Source organism: Dreissena polymorpha, chromosome 10 (genome assembly GCF_020536995.1).
Source record: "Dreissena polymorpha isolate Duluth1 chromosome 10, UMN_Dpol_1.0, whole genome shotgun sequence".
NCBI classification, from domain to species: Eukaryota; Metazoa; Mollusca; class Bivalvia; order Myida; family Dreissenidae; genus Dreissena; species Dreissena polymorpha.
This window is the reverse complement of record NC_068364.1, coordinates 8,507,157-8,525,844: the sequence shown is the minus strand read 5'-3', so window position 1 is coordinate 8,525,844 and position 18,688 is coordinate 8,507,157. Positions and strand designations below refer to the sequence as shown.

Genomic DNA, 18,688 nt, shown 5'->3' with positions numbered 1-18,688 from the left:
TTTCACCACTCAAAATGTGCAGCTTCATGAGATACACATGCATGCCAAATATGAAGTTGCTATCTTCAATATAGCAAAAGTTATTGCAAAATGTTAAAGTTGGCGCAAACCAACCAACAGACCAACCAACCAACCAACAGACCAACCAACAGTCAGGGCAAAAACAATATGTCCCCCACTACTATAGTGGGGGACATAAAAAACAATTAAAAGCCAAAAAGCCAAACAAAAGCAATAGTTGCCTGATATAGTTTATATGTATGAGCACTGTTTGAATAATTTTGTATATATAAAACTAACTTTAAGGAGGGAGGCAAGGAGGGTCACATCCCTCTTACATAGAGAAAATATTAACTGTTTTTTTTTAAGAAAAGCAAAATACAAGTTAAGTTGACCCTTGAAAACCAATAAAATTACAACTGAAGTCATACATATATTCAAATTTAAGGATTTTTCAAAGTAAGATGTACAACATTTAAGGCAATTATTTGTATGAATTATGACTTGCTTGTTTATAAAATTAATAAAAATATTAATAAATTAAAACAAGTATAATAGCTGTCAACAATAAACAATATTTTACTTACACTATATATGCTGAAGTTAACCTGTTTATGTTGAAGTATAACATTTGACATGTCTTAAGGTAGAAGCAGACAAATGAGATATCGATAAAATCAACTACCTTAAAATTTTAACACATTGATTATATGTGTTATATTTATGTTCATTATCAAAAGCGTTTTATCTAATATAGTCACATAAATAAATAAAAGTATGTTTGATCATTTTTGTCAATAAACGATAGAATAAAACGAAACATTTCATTATTTGTTAAAAAACAGTAAGTTAACAAAATTCACATCAATGCTATTTGCTGAATAGCATCACAAACTTTTACATTTTTGGCTTCGAGAGAATAAAAATGTACACACAGAAATGAAATTGCCTTACCACAAACAACAAACAGACTCGCAAAATTTTTTTCTAGTCAAACTGAGCATATATTGACCTGTTCACAATACTGGTGTACATAACTAACTGAATGCCTACAGTGCAGAATCTCTCAAAATGTTTCATCAACATCTGGAATCTGTTGGTTTGTTTATAAAAGTATTCACCCAGCACTGGTACTTGTGAGCTTGAACTGGAAGTACCATCAACTTATTGACTAAATTTTAACAAACCTTGTGAGCTGCAATATGGTCTTGAAGGTGAAGGGCGGAGTTCTTCAATGCCTTTAACTGAATAAGAAAAAATTAACATTTTAATGCATTCACTCACTTGCAAACATTTTGTCACTCTAACATGATTCAATCACTAATTGTGCAAGTGAAATATTTTTCTATTAAGAAGAGACCCGAACTCCTTTAACCCTTTCAGTGCGGGAACCGAATTTTGAAGGCCTTTGCAAACAGTTTGGATCCAGATGAGATGCCACAGAACGTGGCGTCTCATCAGGATCCAAACTGTTTGCTATTCTGATAGTATTTTTTTGAAAAAAATCGAAGAAAATGCTAATTTTAGAAATTCAGCAGACAACATTATAGCAGACGACAAATTTCCCAGCATGCAAAGGGTTAAACCAAAATTCCATAAAAGAGGAAAGTGTTGTACCTGATCAGAATGTGCAGGCTGCACAGGCTTATGGGACTACACTTTACCCTCCAGCATTAAGCCCAGATTTTGCAGAAAGCATCTCATACATATCGGAGCACATTTGAAACTGTACAGTATAAACTTTTACAATCGAATAATTTCATAGTTTTATCTAAACATAGAGTCAAAAAGCAAACAAATTAAGCTTTCTACTTGTGATTTTTTTAACCACACATTTATTTTATCTTCTATCTATTTTTAGAATGCCATGCATTTCAATGCAACTCATACAAAATGCAGTTAACACTAAACAACATGAGCTCCCATACCTTCTCCCCTAGGTACGCGGTCATGTTCTTCCTCTCCCTGATCACATACTGCTCGTAGAGGCTGGTGAGCTTCTGTGCCAGGGCGTGCTCCTTGCTGTACAGGTGGTGGTGCGTGAAGAACACCTGCAGGGTGTTTGTATAGCGTTATATTTTATAGCCAAAGCCTTTTGAATTGCAAAATATACAGCAATTAACCATAATATAGGGAAAAATAAAACAGTATTAATATGATTATAAATAACAATATTCCAATTATTAATAAATGCATGTTGAACTGCATTTTTAAACTTATATTATAAAGAGCTACAGAATTATATCACTGTATAATAAACTCAACAAGCCAATTATTAAGAAAATTGTTTTTTAGAAAATTTTGGCATCTTTTATTTTGAAAAATTTAGGTCAGATTTTTGGGGAAAACTTTTTGAATTTTGGGAAACAGCCTGTGATAGGCTGTAATTTTGGGCAAAAACTCCCTGACCTGGTTGAGGTCCACGTCCAACTGGTAGTGGCCGATGCCCTCTGTGGTGCCGTCTATGTACCGGTTGTCAAACTCACGGATCACAGCCTGTACGGAAGCAAAGGGGGCAATTGTTTGAACCTCCTCCTGGTTTAACTGGGCTTTAAAAGTGTAGTCTGCACAGGCTAATCAGGGATGCTACATTCTGCTTTTTATGGAAACTTTTCTGTTTAAAGATAGTCTCTTCCAAACAAAAATCCAGTTTCACTGACAAGTGTCATCCCTCATTAGCCTATATGGACTGCAGTTTTCCCAGAACAAAACTTAATTATTTGATTGTTCATTTAAAGTGTTGCCGTTTTCAACATTATTTAAGTCATATCTGGGAAGTATGTTAACCCATCTTTATCTTTTCCTGGTTCCGCTGAATTACCAGTAATAAGGGCACATACATTTTTCAGCAACTGACAACTGCCGTACTTGAACCAGCAGTAAGGGAAGAATGGCTATATAAATGAGCAACGCTCTAGGAAAACAGGGTTTAACCCTTTGCATGCTGGGAAATTTGTCTTCTGCTAAAATGGCATCTGCTGAATTTCTAAAATTAGCATTTTCTTCGTTTTTTTTCAAAGAATTCTATCCGAATAGCAAACAGTTTGGATCCTGATGAGACGCCACGTTCTGTGGCGTCTTATCTGGATCCAAACTGTTTGCAAAGGCCTTCAAAATTCGGTTCCCGCACTGAAAGGGTTAATGCACATGCGTAAAGTGTTCTGGTTTTTTGTTGCCTGCATATATAAGCCATTTTACCTTTGCTTCTGAGCTGAAAAGGGTGCACTAAATGATTGAATAAGTATGCGTAGAGAACATTTTGCACACAATTAAACGAATATCTCCCTGGCAAGTTATATTCAACGATCAAATTTATTAAAACTAAGGGGTTAAACAGTGGTATAAGAATTCACTGACAAAGCACCCTATGAACAATATAGACATAACTGAAATGGTGATTTTAAACCCTTTACCAAAAATATGCATTTTGACGAGTTTGTAGAACCTTAGAAACTCAAATAAAATTGAAGACTTTTCTTAACAGATTCAAGTTTTTTAGAGGCTTCATTTTCAACCCTTAGATAACGATAAGATGCAAGCAGCTTAGAACCTGAAAAGACTGCGCATTACTCTCAGGTAGTAGTACTCAGGGTTTTTTCCTGGTGTTACGAAGTGGCATTTGACCCCTCAATATGTAAAAAAATGAGTCACAAACTATCCATCATTGTGAATAAATGAGCCCAAAAAACTGTTCAACATTGTGAAAAAATCAGTCACAAACTTCTCAGAATTGTGAAAACCACACATTCTCAAAGAAGGAAAAGAATGGGGGTTAAAAGCCCTACCTTCTTGTAGTCGAGCTTCAGGACGGGCTCCACCTCCTCGGGCATGGGGGGTCGTGAGGGGAGGGATCTGAGGGGGTCAGGCAGGGCTAGCAGGCGTCCGTCCTCTCCAAACCATGCCCGGCTACTCTCTCGGCCCTGAAAAGTACAAACATTTGAGCCTCCTTTGGTTTATGGAAAGATCAGCCTGCTTAACCCTTTGCATGCTGGGAAATTTGTCGTCTGCTAAAATGTCGTCTGCTTAATTTCTAAAATTAGCATTTTCTACGATTTTTTTCAAAGAATATTATCAGAATAGCAAACAGTTTGGATCCTGATGAGACGCCACGTTCTGTGGCGTCTCATCTGGATCCAAACTGTTTGCAAAGGCCTTCAAAATTCGGTTCCCGCACTGAAAGGGTTAAAGTTAGAATACATGAGCCACCATCTGGGAAAACAACCGCTTTGTGGTATCTTTCGTTAAAAGGAAGTTTCTTCTTCGTTTTAATCCAGGTCAGGTGGAAAGTTTCATCCCTAATTAGCCTGTGCACACTGCACAGGCTTATATAGGAAGGCACTTTACAAACATGCACTAAACCCTGTTTTCCCAAAGCCAAAATCACTTCTTACCCCTTGTAAAAAAAATGATTAATTTAATGTATTGACCAGTCCCTCAAAACATGTACAATTGTGTGTTTATTTTCTATAAATCAATAATGATTTCACAAAAACAATTGCATTTTGTCAAAAAAGGATATTGATGGATTTGCCATACATAATAAATCTTAAGTTTAACGAGGCATCTATTTATTGGCAGAACTTCATACTAACATTATAATAGATCTTTTATCTGTGACATTGAAAGGCATATGAGGAAGTACTGTTTTAATTCTTCTGTTAAACCTTTAAAATCATGTTAATTTATTATCTTTGAAGAGAAAATGAAATAAATGCCCAACTTTAAAACTGTTACAGAGTTTCTTTTCACCATTTTTGTCTAAAAGTTGGAAATTTGTATTGCTAGGATTCTTTGATAACAAATACTGTAACAAAAGCACCGAATAACGGGTGCCACGCTGGGCTGCGGGTGCATTTTTGAACAAATGAAAGCTTGTCAGAATTTTTTTTGTTTTAGAGGTCACAGTGACCTTGACCTTTGACCTAGTGACAAAAATATAGGTGTGTCATGTAGAACTTATCAAGGTGGAACTACATATGAAGTTTCAAAGTTGTAGGTGGAAGGACTTTGATTTTAGAGCCAATGTTCAAAACCTTGACAAAATGTTAAGGTTTTAGCACGACGCAGACGGCGGACAACAACGACGGACACAACATGACACGATGAGCTGGCTATGACAATACCTCGGGTTTTCTCCGAAAAACAGCCGAGCTAAAAATGAGAATAAAAATGTGTTCAATATATTATTGACTTAGATTCAACTCTTTGAGCTCGATAGAGAAATTAACACAATGCTGAAATTTAGTTAATTTTTTTATGGGGGGGGGGGGGGGGATTTCAGCTCAATTTTGACCACAAATATGTATTAGTGTATTAGTCCTACCTTTTCAATCTCCTTGAGTAGCCTGTGCTCCATTCTGTTCTGGTTCCTGGAGCCTGCAGACGGACGCTTACCCACGTAGAATCCCTCATCCTCTAGCCTACGTACCTCGAAGTCTGCTCCCACCTTCTGAGTGGCCGGAACTGCGTGGTACAAAAGGGCTTAATGCATGTGCCTAAAGTGTTGTCCTAGATAGCCTGTGCAGTCTACACAGGTTAATCAGGGAAAACACTTTCTGCTTAAACTGGATTTTTGCTAAGAAGAGACTTCCATCAACAAAAATTCCATTTAAGCAATGTGTTATTGGGAAGAGATAAGGAATAGATCATTGTTTTACGAAGTTAGCAGTGGTACATAGAAAAAAAATAAAAAAAATAAAGAGAATATTGGGAAAGTATTGTATAAAAAATTAAGTTTATTATGCTAGGGATCGACACAGATCATAGCAAGACTCACTGATATGATGAACTTATTTACACAGAAATGTGTTTGGTGTTTAAAACATGTATGAATCGCAAAGTTTAAAAAAAATAAAGATAAAACATGTTCTAAAAAAGCACTAGTAGAAATTTAAAGTTTAAGCTGATCCATTTGGCATTTAGTACAATAAAAACCTGTATATCATCATACATAGACTAGAGAAAATTTGAAAATTCACAAATTATGAAAAAAGACAGTAGTAGCAGAATTATGAAAATAAACTGCATAAGCCCATGGGTATCAGCTGGAAACCTAACTAAACAATCTGAAAGCCCTAAATGTCAACATTCTTTAAGTTAAACATGTCAACAATCTGCAAGTCCTAAATGTCAATCATTAACCGGCAAGTCCAAAAAGTAAACAATCAGCAAGTCCAAAATGCAAACAATGAGCAAGTCCAAAATGTCAACAACCTGCAAGTCCAAAATTTCAACAATCTGCAAGTCAAAAATGTCAACAATCAGCAAGTCCAAAATGTCAACAATCTCCAAGTCTTAGATATCAACAATCTCCAAATCCAAAATGTCCTAGATGTCAACAATCTGCAAGCCTTATGTTTGCTTAATATTTTATTTTGATTTAAGAAAAATCTCAACAATAACTTAATTTACACTTGAGTGGCACTCTCGGAAAACGGGCTTAAATGCATTTGCCAAAACTGTCGTCCCAGATAAGCCTAAGCAGTCCACGGAGGCCAATCACCGACAACAATCTCCACATAGACTGGACTTTCATTTAGTAAAGACTTCCTGTAAACAGAAAATTTCATACAAGCTGAAAGTGTCCTCCCTGATAAGCTTGTGCAGACTGCCTAGGCTAATCTGGGAGGACACTTTACACTAATGAATAGGCTAACCTGGAAGGACACTTTACACTAATGAATAGGCTAACCTGGAAGGACACTTTACACTAATGAATAGGCTAACCTGGAAGGACACTTTACACTAATGAATAGGCTAATCTGGGAGGACACTTTACACTAACGAATAGGCTAACCTGGAAGGACACTTTACACTAATGAATAGGCTAACCTGGAAGGACACTTTACACTAATGAATAGGCTAATCTGTTAGGACACTTTACACTAATGAATAGGCTAACCTGGAAGGACACTTTACACTAATGAATAGGCTAACCTGGAAGGACACTTTACACTAATGAATAGGCTAACCTGGAAGGACACTTTACACAAATGAATAGGCTAATCTGGGAGGACACTTTACACTAATGAATAGGCTAATCTGGGAGGACACTTTACACTTATGAATAGGCTAACCTGGAAGGACACTTTACACTAATGAATAGGCTAATCTGGGAGGACACTTAACACTAATGAATAGGCTAACCTGGAAGGACACTTTACACTAATGAATAGGCTAACCTGGAAGGACACTTTACACACAAGCATTAAGCCCTATCTTCCCAAAGCAAGGCTAACTTACTTTCAGCTGCAGACGGCACAAAGTAAATCTCGCCCTCCTTTTTGATCTGCTCATTGATATCCGGCGTGTATGCAGCACACATCATAGTGGGCAGGTCGGACACCATCTCATCATCCTGCGTTATCAATGGCTGCTCGTCTTCCGGTTTGTCAGGTTTTGGGGCCCCTTCCTGAAAATAATATTTGGCTTGTCAGTGCTCTAGCTAGGACTTCAAAAAGGGCAGGGTGCTCTTTGTGTTATCAGAGCACTCTAATGTACACAGTTGTATTATCCCTGTGGCATATTTTAAATATAGCGTATGTTAAATATTTCCTACTATATGTTTTCTTTTAAAACTGTGTTTCCAAAAATGTTTTAACTAATTTATCTGGATAAATTAGACAATTTATTGAAACTACTTGCTTTACAAACATGTGATCAGATCAAAAGGGGGCATGGTGGGGGTCCGAGGGGTCATAGTGGCCCCAAGGGGCAACAGGGTGTTGCATACTTCCATTTAAGCCTTGTTGGAGAATTGCTTGTAAAATTCACTTTTACTTAGCAGGTGTAAACATATGATGAAGTAAAATTGCTTTTGGTCTGTGATGTATTTTGTCAACATGTTGATGTTTGGGGCATAACTTAACAGTATGTTTGGCAAATTCTTAAGTGCACTTTGAATTGTGTACGGCAGCCAGTCAAGGCAGTTTCCATGTTAAGCTTTTTTAACCACACAATAGAAACTGCTAGAGGTCAGAAACAACAATGCAGATGAATCTGAGTGTTTACTTTTTGCCTAGACTTTATTTTCGTTTAGTCAAGACTTATTTTAAACAAAAAGTTCCATACTAGCGGATAGTGTCATTTCTAATGTCTAAGCCTGTGCGGACTGCATTAAGCCCAGTAATCACAGAGCAAGGCTATATATCTTCCCCCCCCCCTCTAAGATTTTACCTCATCAAAAGCTTCATAACCCCCAAGACCTCAGCCTGTTCCACCTCCAAAGCTATCAGTGTCCCATTAGGTCTCAACAAAACCACTTCCTTAGCTAAAATGCTTCTCTCGCGCTATACATTCCCTTCTATAGTTGTCCCATTCAACCCATACCTTTTCCCCTAAGCAAATGTTTCCCTCTGGCATCCCCTACATTCATCATTCTTATATCTGACCTGTTCCAATTCTAGCATCCCCCTCAAACATGCATCATTCCTCCCTTTTATCTGACTTCTTCCCATTCTAGCATCTCACTCATACATGCATCCTTTTCCCTCATATCTAACCTCTTCAAATTCTAGCATCCCCTTCATACATGCATTATTTCCCTTTATATCGTACCTCTTCCCATTCTAGCATCTCCTTCATACATGTATCATTCCCCATTATATCTAGCCTTTTCCCATTCAATATCCCCCTTATACATGCATCAGTTCCCCCTTATATCTAGCCTCTTCCATTTCCAGCATCCCTTTCATACATGAATCCATCATTCCCCCCTTACATCTAGCCTCTTCCCATTCTATTATCCCCCTCATACATACATCATTCTCCCCTCATATCTAACCGACTTCCCCCTCATATCTAACCTCTGACCCCCTCAAATCTCACCTGTTCTGCAGCCTCCTCCCCCTCCTTCTTCTCCGCCTTCTCTGTCTCAGCTTTCTCCACACCTTCCTCCACTTCCTCCTTTTCCTCGTCCTTCCATTCCCGTGTGAAGAAGTCAAACGCTTCCTCCGCTGTGGGCATCTGAAAACCCTGCAATGGGAAGAAAGAGAATTTTTACGATACTTGATAACGCGATTTTATTAATAAACAAGAGCTGTCTCCATAGGATGACATATGCCACCGAAAAACACTTTGATAGAAGTTATGAGCCTTTTTCGAAACCTAAACGCAGATTTCAAAACCTAAACGCGGACCCTAAGTTCAAAGTAAAGGTCACAGGGGTCAAAATTTGTGTGCGTATGGAAAGGCCTTGTCCATATACACATGCATACCAAATATGAAAGTTACATCTGAAGCGACATAGAAGTTATGAGCATTTTTCGAAACCTAAACGCAAAGTGTGACAGAAAGACAGACGGACTGACAGATGGACAGTGCAATCACTATATGCACTCCTTCTGGGGCATTAAAAAACCCCAGAGGAGGTCTCTTCTTAGGGGAAAGTGTCATCCCTGATCAGTCTCTGCAGACAGCACAGGTTAATCTGGGATGACACATCACCCATTTGAATGAAGCCCCATTTTCCCATCGCCCAGCTCATATGGAATAAGTGATATATTGAACGTCGTATAATGACGTACAATTGAACAAATGTTTATGAGGGTTATCTTTCATTCAGTTGCCACGGTGATCAGAGTCAGTGATTTGAGTCAATTGAAAACGGGACCATACATTTTGTCAAAATTTCACATGTTTATGATCCAGAACATGATCTACACGTTGGCATATCTGGGAAAATTCTTGTTTTTGAGTATTTTGGGGTTAAATATTTTTTAATGGAAATTATTGTGTTTAAATATCATCAATACAAAGTAAAAATGCCTGCCTTTTGTGGTTGTTCAAACAGAAATAACAAATACCTTTTGTGGTTGTTCAAATAGACATGACAATATACTATGTCATTGTGTACTTGAATAAGTCCAATGAGTTAAAAAGGTGTTACAAGGCGAGGCTTGCCAAGCCGTGTAAGCCTTTCTGAGACGAGTTGAATAAATTCAAGTACACACTGGCATTAACAAGGTATTCTAATTATCTTACAACATTTGTAAACAAGAGCACCGCCTTGCGGGTGCAGACCGCTCATCTATTTTCTTTTTAAAGGTGAAGGGACTCTCATTTTCAATTTCTTGGGTGCGATGGTTGGACGGTATTTCAAACATAAAATAATAAAAATAAATATTTGTGTTTTTTAAACCGTTTCAAAAAAAATAATTTGGGGGGGGGGGGTGGGGGGATATAGTGGGAGGGTGTGGTGGTCATTTGTGAGATGATCTTAAAAAAAAAGAAAAAAAAGGGGGGGGGGTGATTCGGGGAGGGGGGGGGGTGGAGTCTATTGTGGTATGTCAGGTAAGAGTAGTTTTGTCAAAGTATCAATCAAATCTAATCATAAATAAAGAAGTTATGGCAATTTTAGCAAAAGTAAATAATTTGACCTTGAGAGTTGCCAGGTACAGTAACCTCATGATAGCATGAAAGTATTTGAAGTTTGAAAGCAATAGCCTTGATACTAAAGAAGTAAAGTGGATCGAAACACACAATTTAAACATATATTCAAAGTTACTAAGTCAAAAAAGGGCCATAATTCCGTAAAAATGACATCCAGAGTTATGCAACTTGTCCTTTTACTGTACCCTTATGATAGTTTGCGAGTGTTCCAAGTATTTAAGCAATATCTATGATACTTTAGGGGTAAAGTGGACCAAAACACAAAACTTAACCAAATTTTCAATTTTCTAAGTATAAAGGGCCCATAATTCCGTCCAAATGCCAGTCAGAGTTACATAACTTTGCCTGCACAGTCCCCTTATGATAGTTAATAAGTGTTGCAAGTATGAAAGCAATAGCTTTGATACTGTAGGAATAAAGTGGACCTAAACACAAAACTTAACCAAATTTTCAATTTTCTAAGTATAAAAAGGGCACATTATTCTGTCAAAATGCACGCCAGAGTTATCTAACATTGCCTTCCCAGTCCCCTCATGATAGTAAGTAAGTGTACCAAGTTTGAATGCAATAGCATTGATACTTTCTGAAAAAAGTGGACCTAAACGCAAAACTTAACCAAAATTTTCAATTTTTTAAGTATAAAAAGGGCACATAATTCAGTCAAAATGCACGCCAGAGTTATTTAACTTTGCCTGCCCAGTCCCCTCATGATAGTAAGTAAGTGTACCAAGTTTGAATGCAATAGCATTGATACTTTCTGAGAAAAGTGGACCTAAACGCAAAACTTAACCGGACGCCGACGCCAAGGTGATGACAATAGCTCATAATTTTTTTTCAAAAAATAGATGAGCTAAAAACTGTCATGAGATCATCAAAATATTAGCGTTTAATTGTTAAAAACAATAGCCAAAAACAGATTAAATTAACTGAAATGTGTACCCATACATGTACGTCTGGAATGATGCAGCATTTATTATTTCCGATATTGTAAATTTTTGTCGATAAACAATTCTTCTATTAACACACTTTTTATTCACTGACATATAATTGATAAAAGTCAAACCTCTACTGGCTCTTGTTCTACTCACCAAAGTTGTTGCATGGATTAAAATCAGCATTTTTGTCTAGTTTTATTTGCTTCTATCGATATCCTTCTTTGCCATTATCAAATGCACAATAATAATCAGTTTTCAAATTAATTGATCTCTCCACTCATTCCATCCCGCCAAACCCTTCAGGTATCGCAATTCTAGTATTGTGTATGAAAAGATCCAAAGTCACCAATTCAAAATTAAATGTATCAATCAATCATTTAGAACTTAAAATGAAATATACAGTATTTTACATTTGGGGGAAATAATATTATTAAATGACTTTTTCAATATAAATATATGATTTCTTCAGCATATTTTATCTTGCCTTACAGAATACAGCCAAAGGCGTAGGGTAGTTCACTGAATCTTTAATAGTTTGAGGCATCTATTTCATGATCCTCGCTCTGGGAAATCTGGGCTTAACCCTTTCAGTGCCGGGACCGAATTTTGAAGGCCTTTGCAAACAGTTTGGATCCAGATGAGACGCCACAGAACGTGGCGTCTCATCAGGATCCAAACTGTTTGCTATTCTGATAGTATTCTTTGAAAAAAATCGATGAAAATGCTAATTTTAGAAATTCAGCAGACAACATTTAAGCAGCAGACAAATTTCCCAGCATTCAAAGGGTTAATGCATACACGAGAAGAATGCGCTGACTTATCTTGGATGAAACTTTCTGTTTTTATGGTATTTTTCATTTAAAGGAAGTCTTTTCTTAGAGAAATTCCAGTTAACGCAGAAAGCATTTTCCCTTATTAGCCTGCAAACTGCGAAGTTTGACACTTTAGCACATGCAGTAATTTCTGTTTTCCAAAAGCTGGGCTCATATGTTCAGCTCATCAATTGACCACCTTTAAATCTGATGCGAAATTGACCAGTTGCAGAAACAGTTTTCTTTTTCTTTTTGTATGTCTAAAATTTAGCCACATTCTGAAAAAATTTGGCTTAATACATGTGCTTAAAGTGTCATCCCAGATTAGCCTGTGCAGTCTTATCAGGATATTAAGGGACAATACTTTTGGCTTTCATGGAATTTTTTGTAAAAAGAAAGTCTCGTCTACACAAAAATCCAATCTAGGAAGAAAGTGTCGTCCCTGATTAGCCTATGCAGTACAAATGCTGGTCAATAGTTGGTTTTAGAAATTGAAAGATAATTAACTGGATTATGCCACTACAATCTGTTATTCACCACTGAAGTATGAACTTATAATTTGCTGATCCTTGCTTCACCAGTCGCAACTGTTAAATAATGTGTCAAGCCTAGAGAGTTTGGAAAGGTGTAAGGGACATGCTGGAAAACGGAGGTTCTGGTTTTTATCTGGAATCTTTTAAGAGACTCCAAGTATTTGAGTATCAGAAAACTGGGCTTAATGTATATGCATAAAGTGTTGTCAAAGTTTAACCTAATAGATGCAGTCCACACAGGCCTCTAAGGGATAGTACACTCATCTTTAATGGGATTTTTTGTTTAAAAGAGGTTTCTTCTAAATGAAAATCCAGGGTAAGTGGAAAGTGTTTGTCCTGATTAGCTGGAGGGAATTGCACAGGCTAATCTGGGACGAGACTTAACAAACATGTATTAAGTCTAGATTTCCCAGAATGAGGCTTCCTTCGTTTCCATGGAAACAATCTTGAGAGCTGCTTTACCCAGCTTTGGAAATAATCAAACTTCAATAAACACTGACATGACATTTAACTCTTGCCCACTCAGAAGCAAAGTGAAAATGGCTATGTGCAAACAGCATAAAACCAGAAAAGCCTGCAAGTAACTCGCAGTCTGTTAAGGTTTCATGCTGTTTGTTGATCATCAGAATCCAATGGTTGGAAATGAAGCCTTTAAAACTTGAATTTAGTAGGAAAGGTCTTCAATTAAAATTAACTGTCTAATGGACTACAAAGGCGTAAAAATGAGTAAAGGGTTAAGACAACATAACTACCTCTCGGCCCTTTGCAGGCATTTTCTTCCGTCTCTCTAATCTCTGAAGCCTCTTCTCTTCTGTGATTCTATCAAGCTCATTTTCGTCAATCTAAAAAATGAGATACATCTTTGAAATGTGTGAGTGTAGCTTGTAAAAATGTTAATAAAAATAACGCAATAATATTAAGTTATTGCAAATATTAGACATGTGTCTGAGTATGAAAAGCATTTGAAATTATTGAAGCATATTACAAGGGAAAAATAATTTGAACAGAAAAAGACAAGAGTTTTCCCAAAATAGGGTCCCAAAGACAGGGTGCTTAACAGTTCTTCTATTTGTTAAATATCATGTAAATTTTTGTCAGTGACTTAAAATAATGACAAAAATAAATAATTTAATGATTGCTTGTTGACAGGTAATTATTTGTATCATTGATATAATTATAATTTTTAACATAAGTTAATGTTGAATCTATTAAACTAAGTGCACTTTTAACAGCACAACATTTATTTTTGCACGCTTGGTAAGAAACCTTTAAAAACATGAGTATTTCATATCACATGGTGTTAAGTGGTGAAATATTACACGCATATCACAACTAAACATTGTTGAGCAAAAAACAATCACAAATGTTACAAAATTATTAAGTGGATCTTTTGACCTTGCTGTTAGACAAGTAAATAATTCTCTTGAATACTATATACTATTCCTAAGACCAGTTCAATATTTGGGTGTGAAAATGATGTAAAATACATTAATAATGGTATCATTAAGTTCTTTTGCATTTTGAACATTTGTTTCATGTTGTTATTTTTTAGTGAAAAATATTTTAAAGAGAACCTGAGGTGAAAACATAATTTTGCTTTGCTCTGGGAAAACTTTTAATTCATGTGCGTAAAGTGTCGTCCCAGATTTGCCTGTAGAGTTTGCACATGTTAATCTGGGACAGACACTTTCCACTTCAATAGGATTTTCACTAAGAAGAGGCTCTCTTTAAACGCAAAATATCAGAAAACCGGAAAGTGTCGTCCCTGATTAGCCTGTGCAGATTGCACATGCTAATCTGGAATTACATTTTAAACACTTGCATTAAGCCCAGTTTTCTCAAAACTAGGCTCATTTCATTTGGACAAGTGAATAACACAGTTCCATGTGCACAATGCATAATTTGCAACAGACAAATTAACATTATAATTGAGCTGCTACACACCTTACACTATGCTATAAAACAAAAGTTGATCAGGCAATTTAATAAATGTTGAGATGACAAAAACAAGTGGCAAATTCCTTACAGTCAACTCCCTTTTTGTGGAAATAACCAATGCCAATAGAATATCAGGTCTTTTAGATAATAAATAATAATTTCTTTGGAAAAAATTGAAAGCAACATATTTTCTTTAAGCTGCTTTGCCAGTACATTTTCAGTACCTCTAATACTTTTACAGTTGTGATACAATTATTAAATGTGAAGAAAAAAAGGAACATTTCCTTCTGAGAAAAACTCTTCTATTTTGTCTCACACCCGGACTCTTCTATTTTGTCTCACACCCGGACTCTTCTATTTTGTCTCACACCCGGACTCTTCTATTTTGTCTCACACCCGGACTCTTCTATTTTGTCTCACACCCGGACTCTTCTATTTTGTCTCACACCCGGACTCTTCTATTTTGTCTCACACCCGGACTCTTCTATTTTGTCTCACACCCGGAACAGTTTGCATTAAATAAAAATAACCAATTCTTAGTCAAAATTTTGATATGCAAGTTGCAGTTGCAGTGGTAAAAGCATCAGAAGTGGTTACTTTGAGGAATTTGCAGTTAATAGTGAAACACAACCACATGCATGTGTAAGGATACACAATGAAGGAAAGATCTGGGGCAGAACTGCAGGGTGCTGTGCACTGCTGTTTTTTGCCTCTCCCTCCCCCCTCCTGCTCAAAAGTACTTAAAACACACAAGTCTGAAAATCTTAAAGTAATTTTTTCAAATATCTGATTCTAAATAAAAAGACTGAGCTTAAAATCAAGTTTTTTTTTACTTAGAATTCTTTGAATTTTGTACATTAAAAGAAAATGATACGACTTCAGCCATGCATCTTTTTTTGAAGCACCCTGTGCCTTTTGAGATCTTTCCCTAACAATATTATAACCATATTATGAGACATTCTTTGATATTTGAGAAGATCAGGCTCAATACAGATGTGTTTAGTTCTCGATAGCCTTTTTTTGCAATCCATACCAGCTCACCCAGCAGACCATTTAAATGTGCCTCATTTTTGGAAAAAAGGGTTTAATGTTTGTGCGTAAAGAGTCGTGCAAGATTGCACAGGCTAATCAGGGATGACCCTTTCCGCCTAAACTGGATTTTGGTTAAAAAGAGACTTCTTTTAAATGATAAATTCCATAAACGCGGAAAGTGTCATCCCACTGCATGTTGCAAATGCTTATCTCCAACAAAACTTTACGGTTATACATTGAGCCCATTTTAACCAGAACAAGATTCCCTTAATTTGTTATCCTTTACCCCTCTGATTAGCATTTTGATGCATTTGTAGTCCCTCGGAGAGTTAAATTTAATTAAATACCTTTCTTACTATATTCAAGTTTTAAAGGCTTCACTTCCAAACCTTAGATACTGATGAGCAGCAAACAGCATAAAACCAGGACAGACTGCAAGTTACTCGCAGGCTGTTCTGGTTTTATGCTGTTTGCACATAGCCATTTTCCCTTTGCCTCTGAGTGGGAAAGGGTAAAGATAAAAAGATTTTTTACACATAAATACCATACAAGCACAAACCATTCTTTTGGTAAAATAAATATTTAAATCAGAGACTTTTGCATAAGCCTGGTCTTCCAACAATAAGCCTCTACATGTAAGCAATTGATTACATAGTTCTTTTTATTCTTGGTAAGGGCACTTTATAACAATATTAAACAGCAACAACTTCAAATACTAAGCAACAAAAATCACAAAGTGCAAAACAAAGTGGGTTGCAGCGTTACCTCAAAGGAAGCATGTGGACTTCCCTATAATCATAGGAGAAATAAAAGAAAGATACATATAAGTGTTCTGTAGCCAATTGTATAAATCAGGATATCATTTATACGGCGGATAACTTTTGGTTATCTTCAAAAAAAGATATCATAAAATTGAAGATAACCACAAGTTATCCGCTGGATAAGATTTATCCAAATTTATACAATTGGCTACAGGTAAATACTGGTATTAGTTAAAGGGACTTGTTCACACTTTGATAAAATGACAATATTGAAACACATTGTAAACAAGCAAAATGACTCCTCTGACGAAAAAATTCTAAAAATATTAATTCATTAATAGATGATCATAATAGTTAAAAAAGAAGCATTTGTAACGCATTTCCTCAATCATTTGTAAAATACCCTGACTATTAAGATGCATGTATGTCCAAAGCCGATAACTTCTCTGAAAGTTAAAAGACCGTAACAAACTTCTTCTGTAACTCATGCAGGTAGAATAACACACCAAAATTCAGGTCAGTATCTGAAAGAGTTTCTAAAAAAACTCTGAACTTTTTAAGCATGCGTGGCGCGGTGGTAGCTTTTACTTGCAGTGGTCCCAGGTCCTTATCCCGGGGGAGTCAAACCTTTTAATTTAATTTTTGTGCTATCATGATTAGATGAGACTTAACAAAATATTATAGATTTCTCAGTAAATATATTTAATGACATTTAATAAAGAAAGGAAACAAGTCCCTTTGATGTAGAATGAGTAGAAACATGGCAAAAAATAGGAGAATGTCAAATATAGTAATGAGAATTTACTTGGAATAAAAAGTATAATAAAAATATCCAGTTAACATGAAGAAGATTAATAAAAGCAGGAAATTAGTGGGAGTGAAATGAGTAGTAAATTTTGCCAAATTGTCCCTTTAAATGCATGAACAATTGAAAAAGAGCAATAATTTTTAGTGTTCAATTTTAATTTACAGCTATTTAGTAACATTTCAAAAGCATACAAGTAAGAAAGAAACATTCTATCCGAGAATGAATGAAGAATCTCTTTAGAAAAAAGAAAGTCTTCATTTCATTATTTTTTATAGTTGATATACAAGGATTGTGACAATGATACAAGTATTTATTTGTTTGTGATTGCATATTTGGGTTAACTTGGATTATAAGAAAAAATCTTTGAAAACTAAATCTTAACACTACAATACAATACACTTTTTTTATTGAATTTTGTCTATTTATTATTGTACAGTTGATTATTATTAATGGTTTACAGAATACAGTAAGGTGCCTTAATTTTATAATGCTATGACCAATTATCACAAAATGCGCTCTTGTAACAAAATATTATATTGAAAAATAAGCTTTGATCTGGAAAAACCTGACTTAATGCCAGTGTGTAGAGTGTCGTCCTATATTAGCTTGTCCAGATCACACAGGCTATCAGGGACAACACTTTCTGCCTGAACCTGATTTTTGCTAAGAAAAAAAATATTTTTAACAAAAAATACAATAAAAGCTGAAAATGTTGTCTCTGATTAGCCTGTGCGGACTGCACATGCTAATTTGAGACAATACTTTATGCGCATGCAGTAAGCCCCGTTTTCCCAGAGTGAGGCTAAAGTGCAAACATGGTTAAATATGAGATTGTCTCTGGGAAAAACTGGGCTTACAGCATGTTGGTAAAGTGTGGTCCCAAATCAATGCAGGAGCCATCCAGGCCAACCACTGGGCTTACAGCATGTGGGTAAAGTGTGGTCCCAAATCAATGCAGGAGCCATGCAGGCCAACCATATACAAGAGATTCTCTTTAAACTAAACATTCCATAAAAGCAGAGAAAGTTGTCCCTGATCAGGCTGTACTACTGAACATGCCTTGGACGACACTTAATGATCTTTCATTAAGCCCAGGTTTTTCCAGTGCGGCTAACACATAACACATAATGGCTGACAGCAAAGGAAAATATTTGCAAGCTTCTACATGCCATTAACAATCTAGCCTTGTTTATAATTATCAAGCTTTTCAAGATTACATTTGACAGTTCTGTGTCCCCAACATGAAAAACTGCCCTGTTTTTAATGCAATAAACATACTTCACAATGTATATTGAATTTATTTGTGTCTCTTTTCTGCTAATCAAGATACTGTTATGCATACATATTCATGTACAAGCATTACATATCCATCAAAGTATATTGAAACAAGGGACAAAATTGTCACAAAACCAGGTTTTCATTGTGAAAAAAAATCTGATTAAGGGAGACAACTCAAACTGAACTTTTGAAATGAACAAAC

General features: G+C 36.0%; 1 protein-coding gene across 10 annotated transcripts in view; it reads right to left on the bottom strand.

Moving 5' to 3' along the window:
• The window catches only part of LOC127847992 (coiled-coil and C2 domain-containing protein 2A-like), a 71,710-nt gene that overhangs the window by 39,223 nt on the left and 13,799 nt on the right, over positions 1–18,688 (bottom strand). For 7 of the 10 annotated variants that reach the window (XM_052380248.1, XM_052380253.1, XM_052380244.1 and 4 more), the window contains 10 exons: positions 16,405–16,428; positions 13,422–13,511; positions 8,827–8,973; positions 7,243–7,411; positions 5,324–5,463; positions 3,786–3,920; positions 2,410–2,496; positions 1,929–2,051; positions 1,188–1,244; positions 588–608 (listed from right to left, as the gene is read on the bottom strand). In XM_052380248.1, the coding sequence (XP_052236208.1) occupies positions 588–608; positions 1,188–1,244; positions 1,929–2,051; positions 2,410–2,496; positions 3,786–3,920; positions 5,324–5,463; positions 7,243–7,411; positions 8,827–8,973; positions 13,422–13,511; positions 16,405–16,428 (993 nt within the window). The remainder of the gene's footprint in view (positions 1–587; positions 609–1,187; positions 1,245–1,928; positions 2,052–2,409; positions 2,497–3,785; positions 3,921–5,323; positions 5,464–7,242; positions 7,412–8,826; positions 8,974–13,421; positions 13,512–16,404; positions 16,429–18,688) is intronic. The other 3 variants (XM_052380249.1, XM_052380252.1, XM_052380247.1) reach the window with 2 other exon arrangements.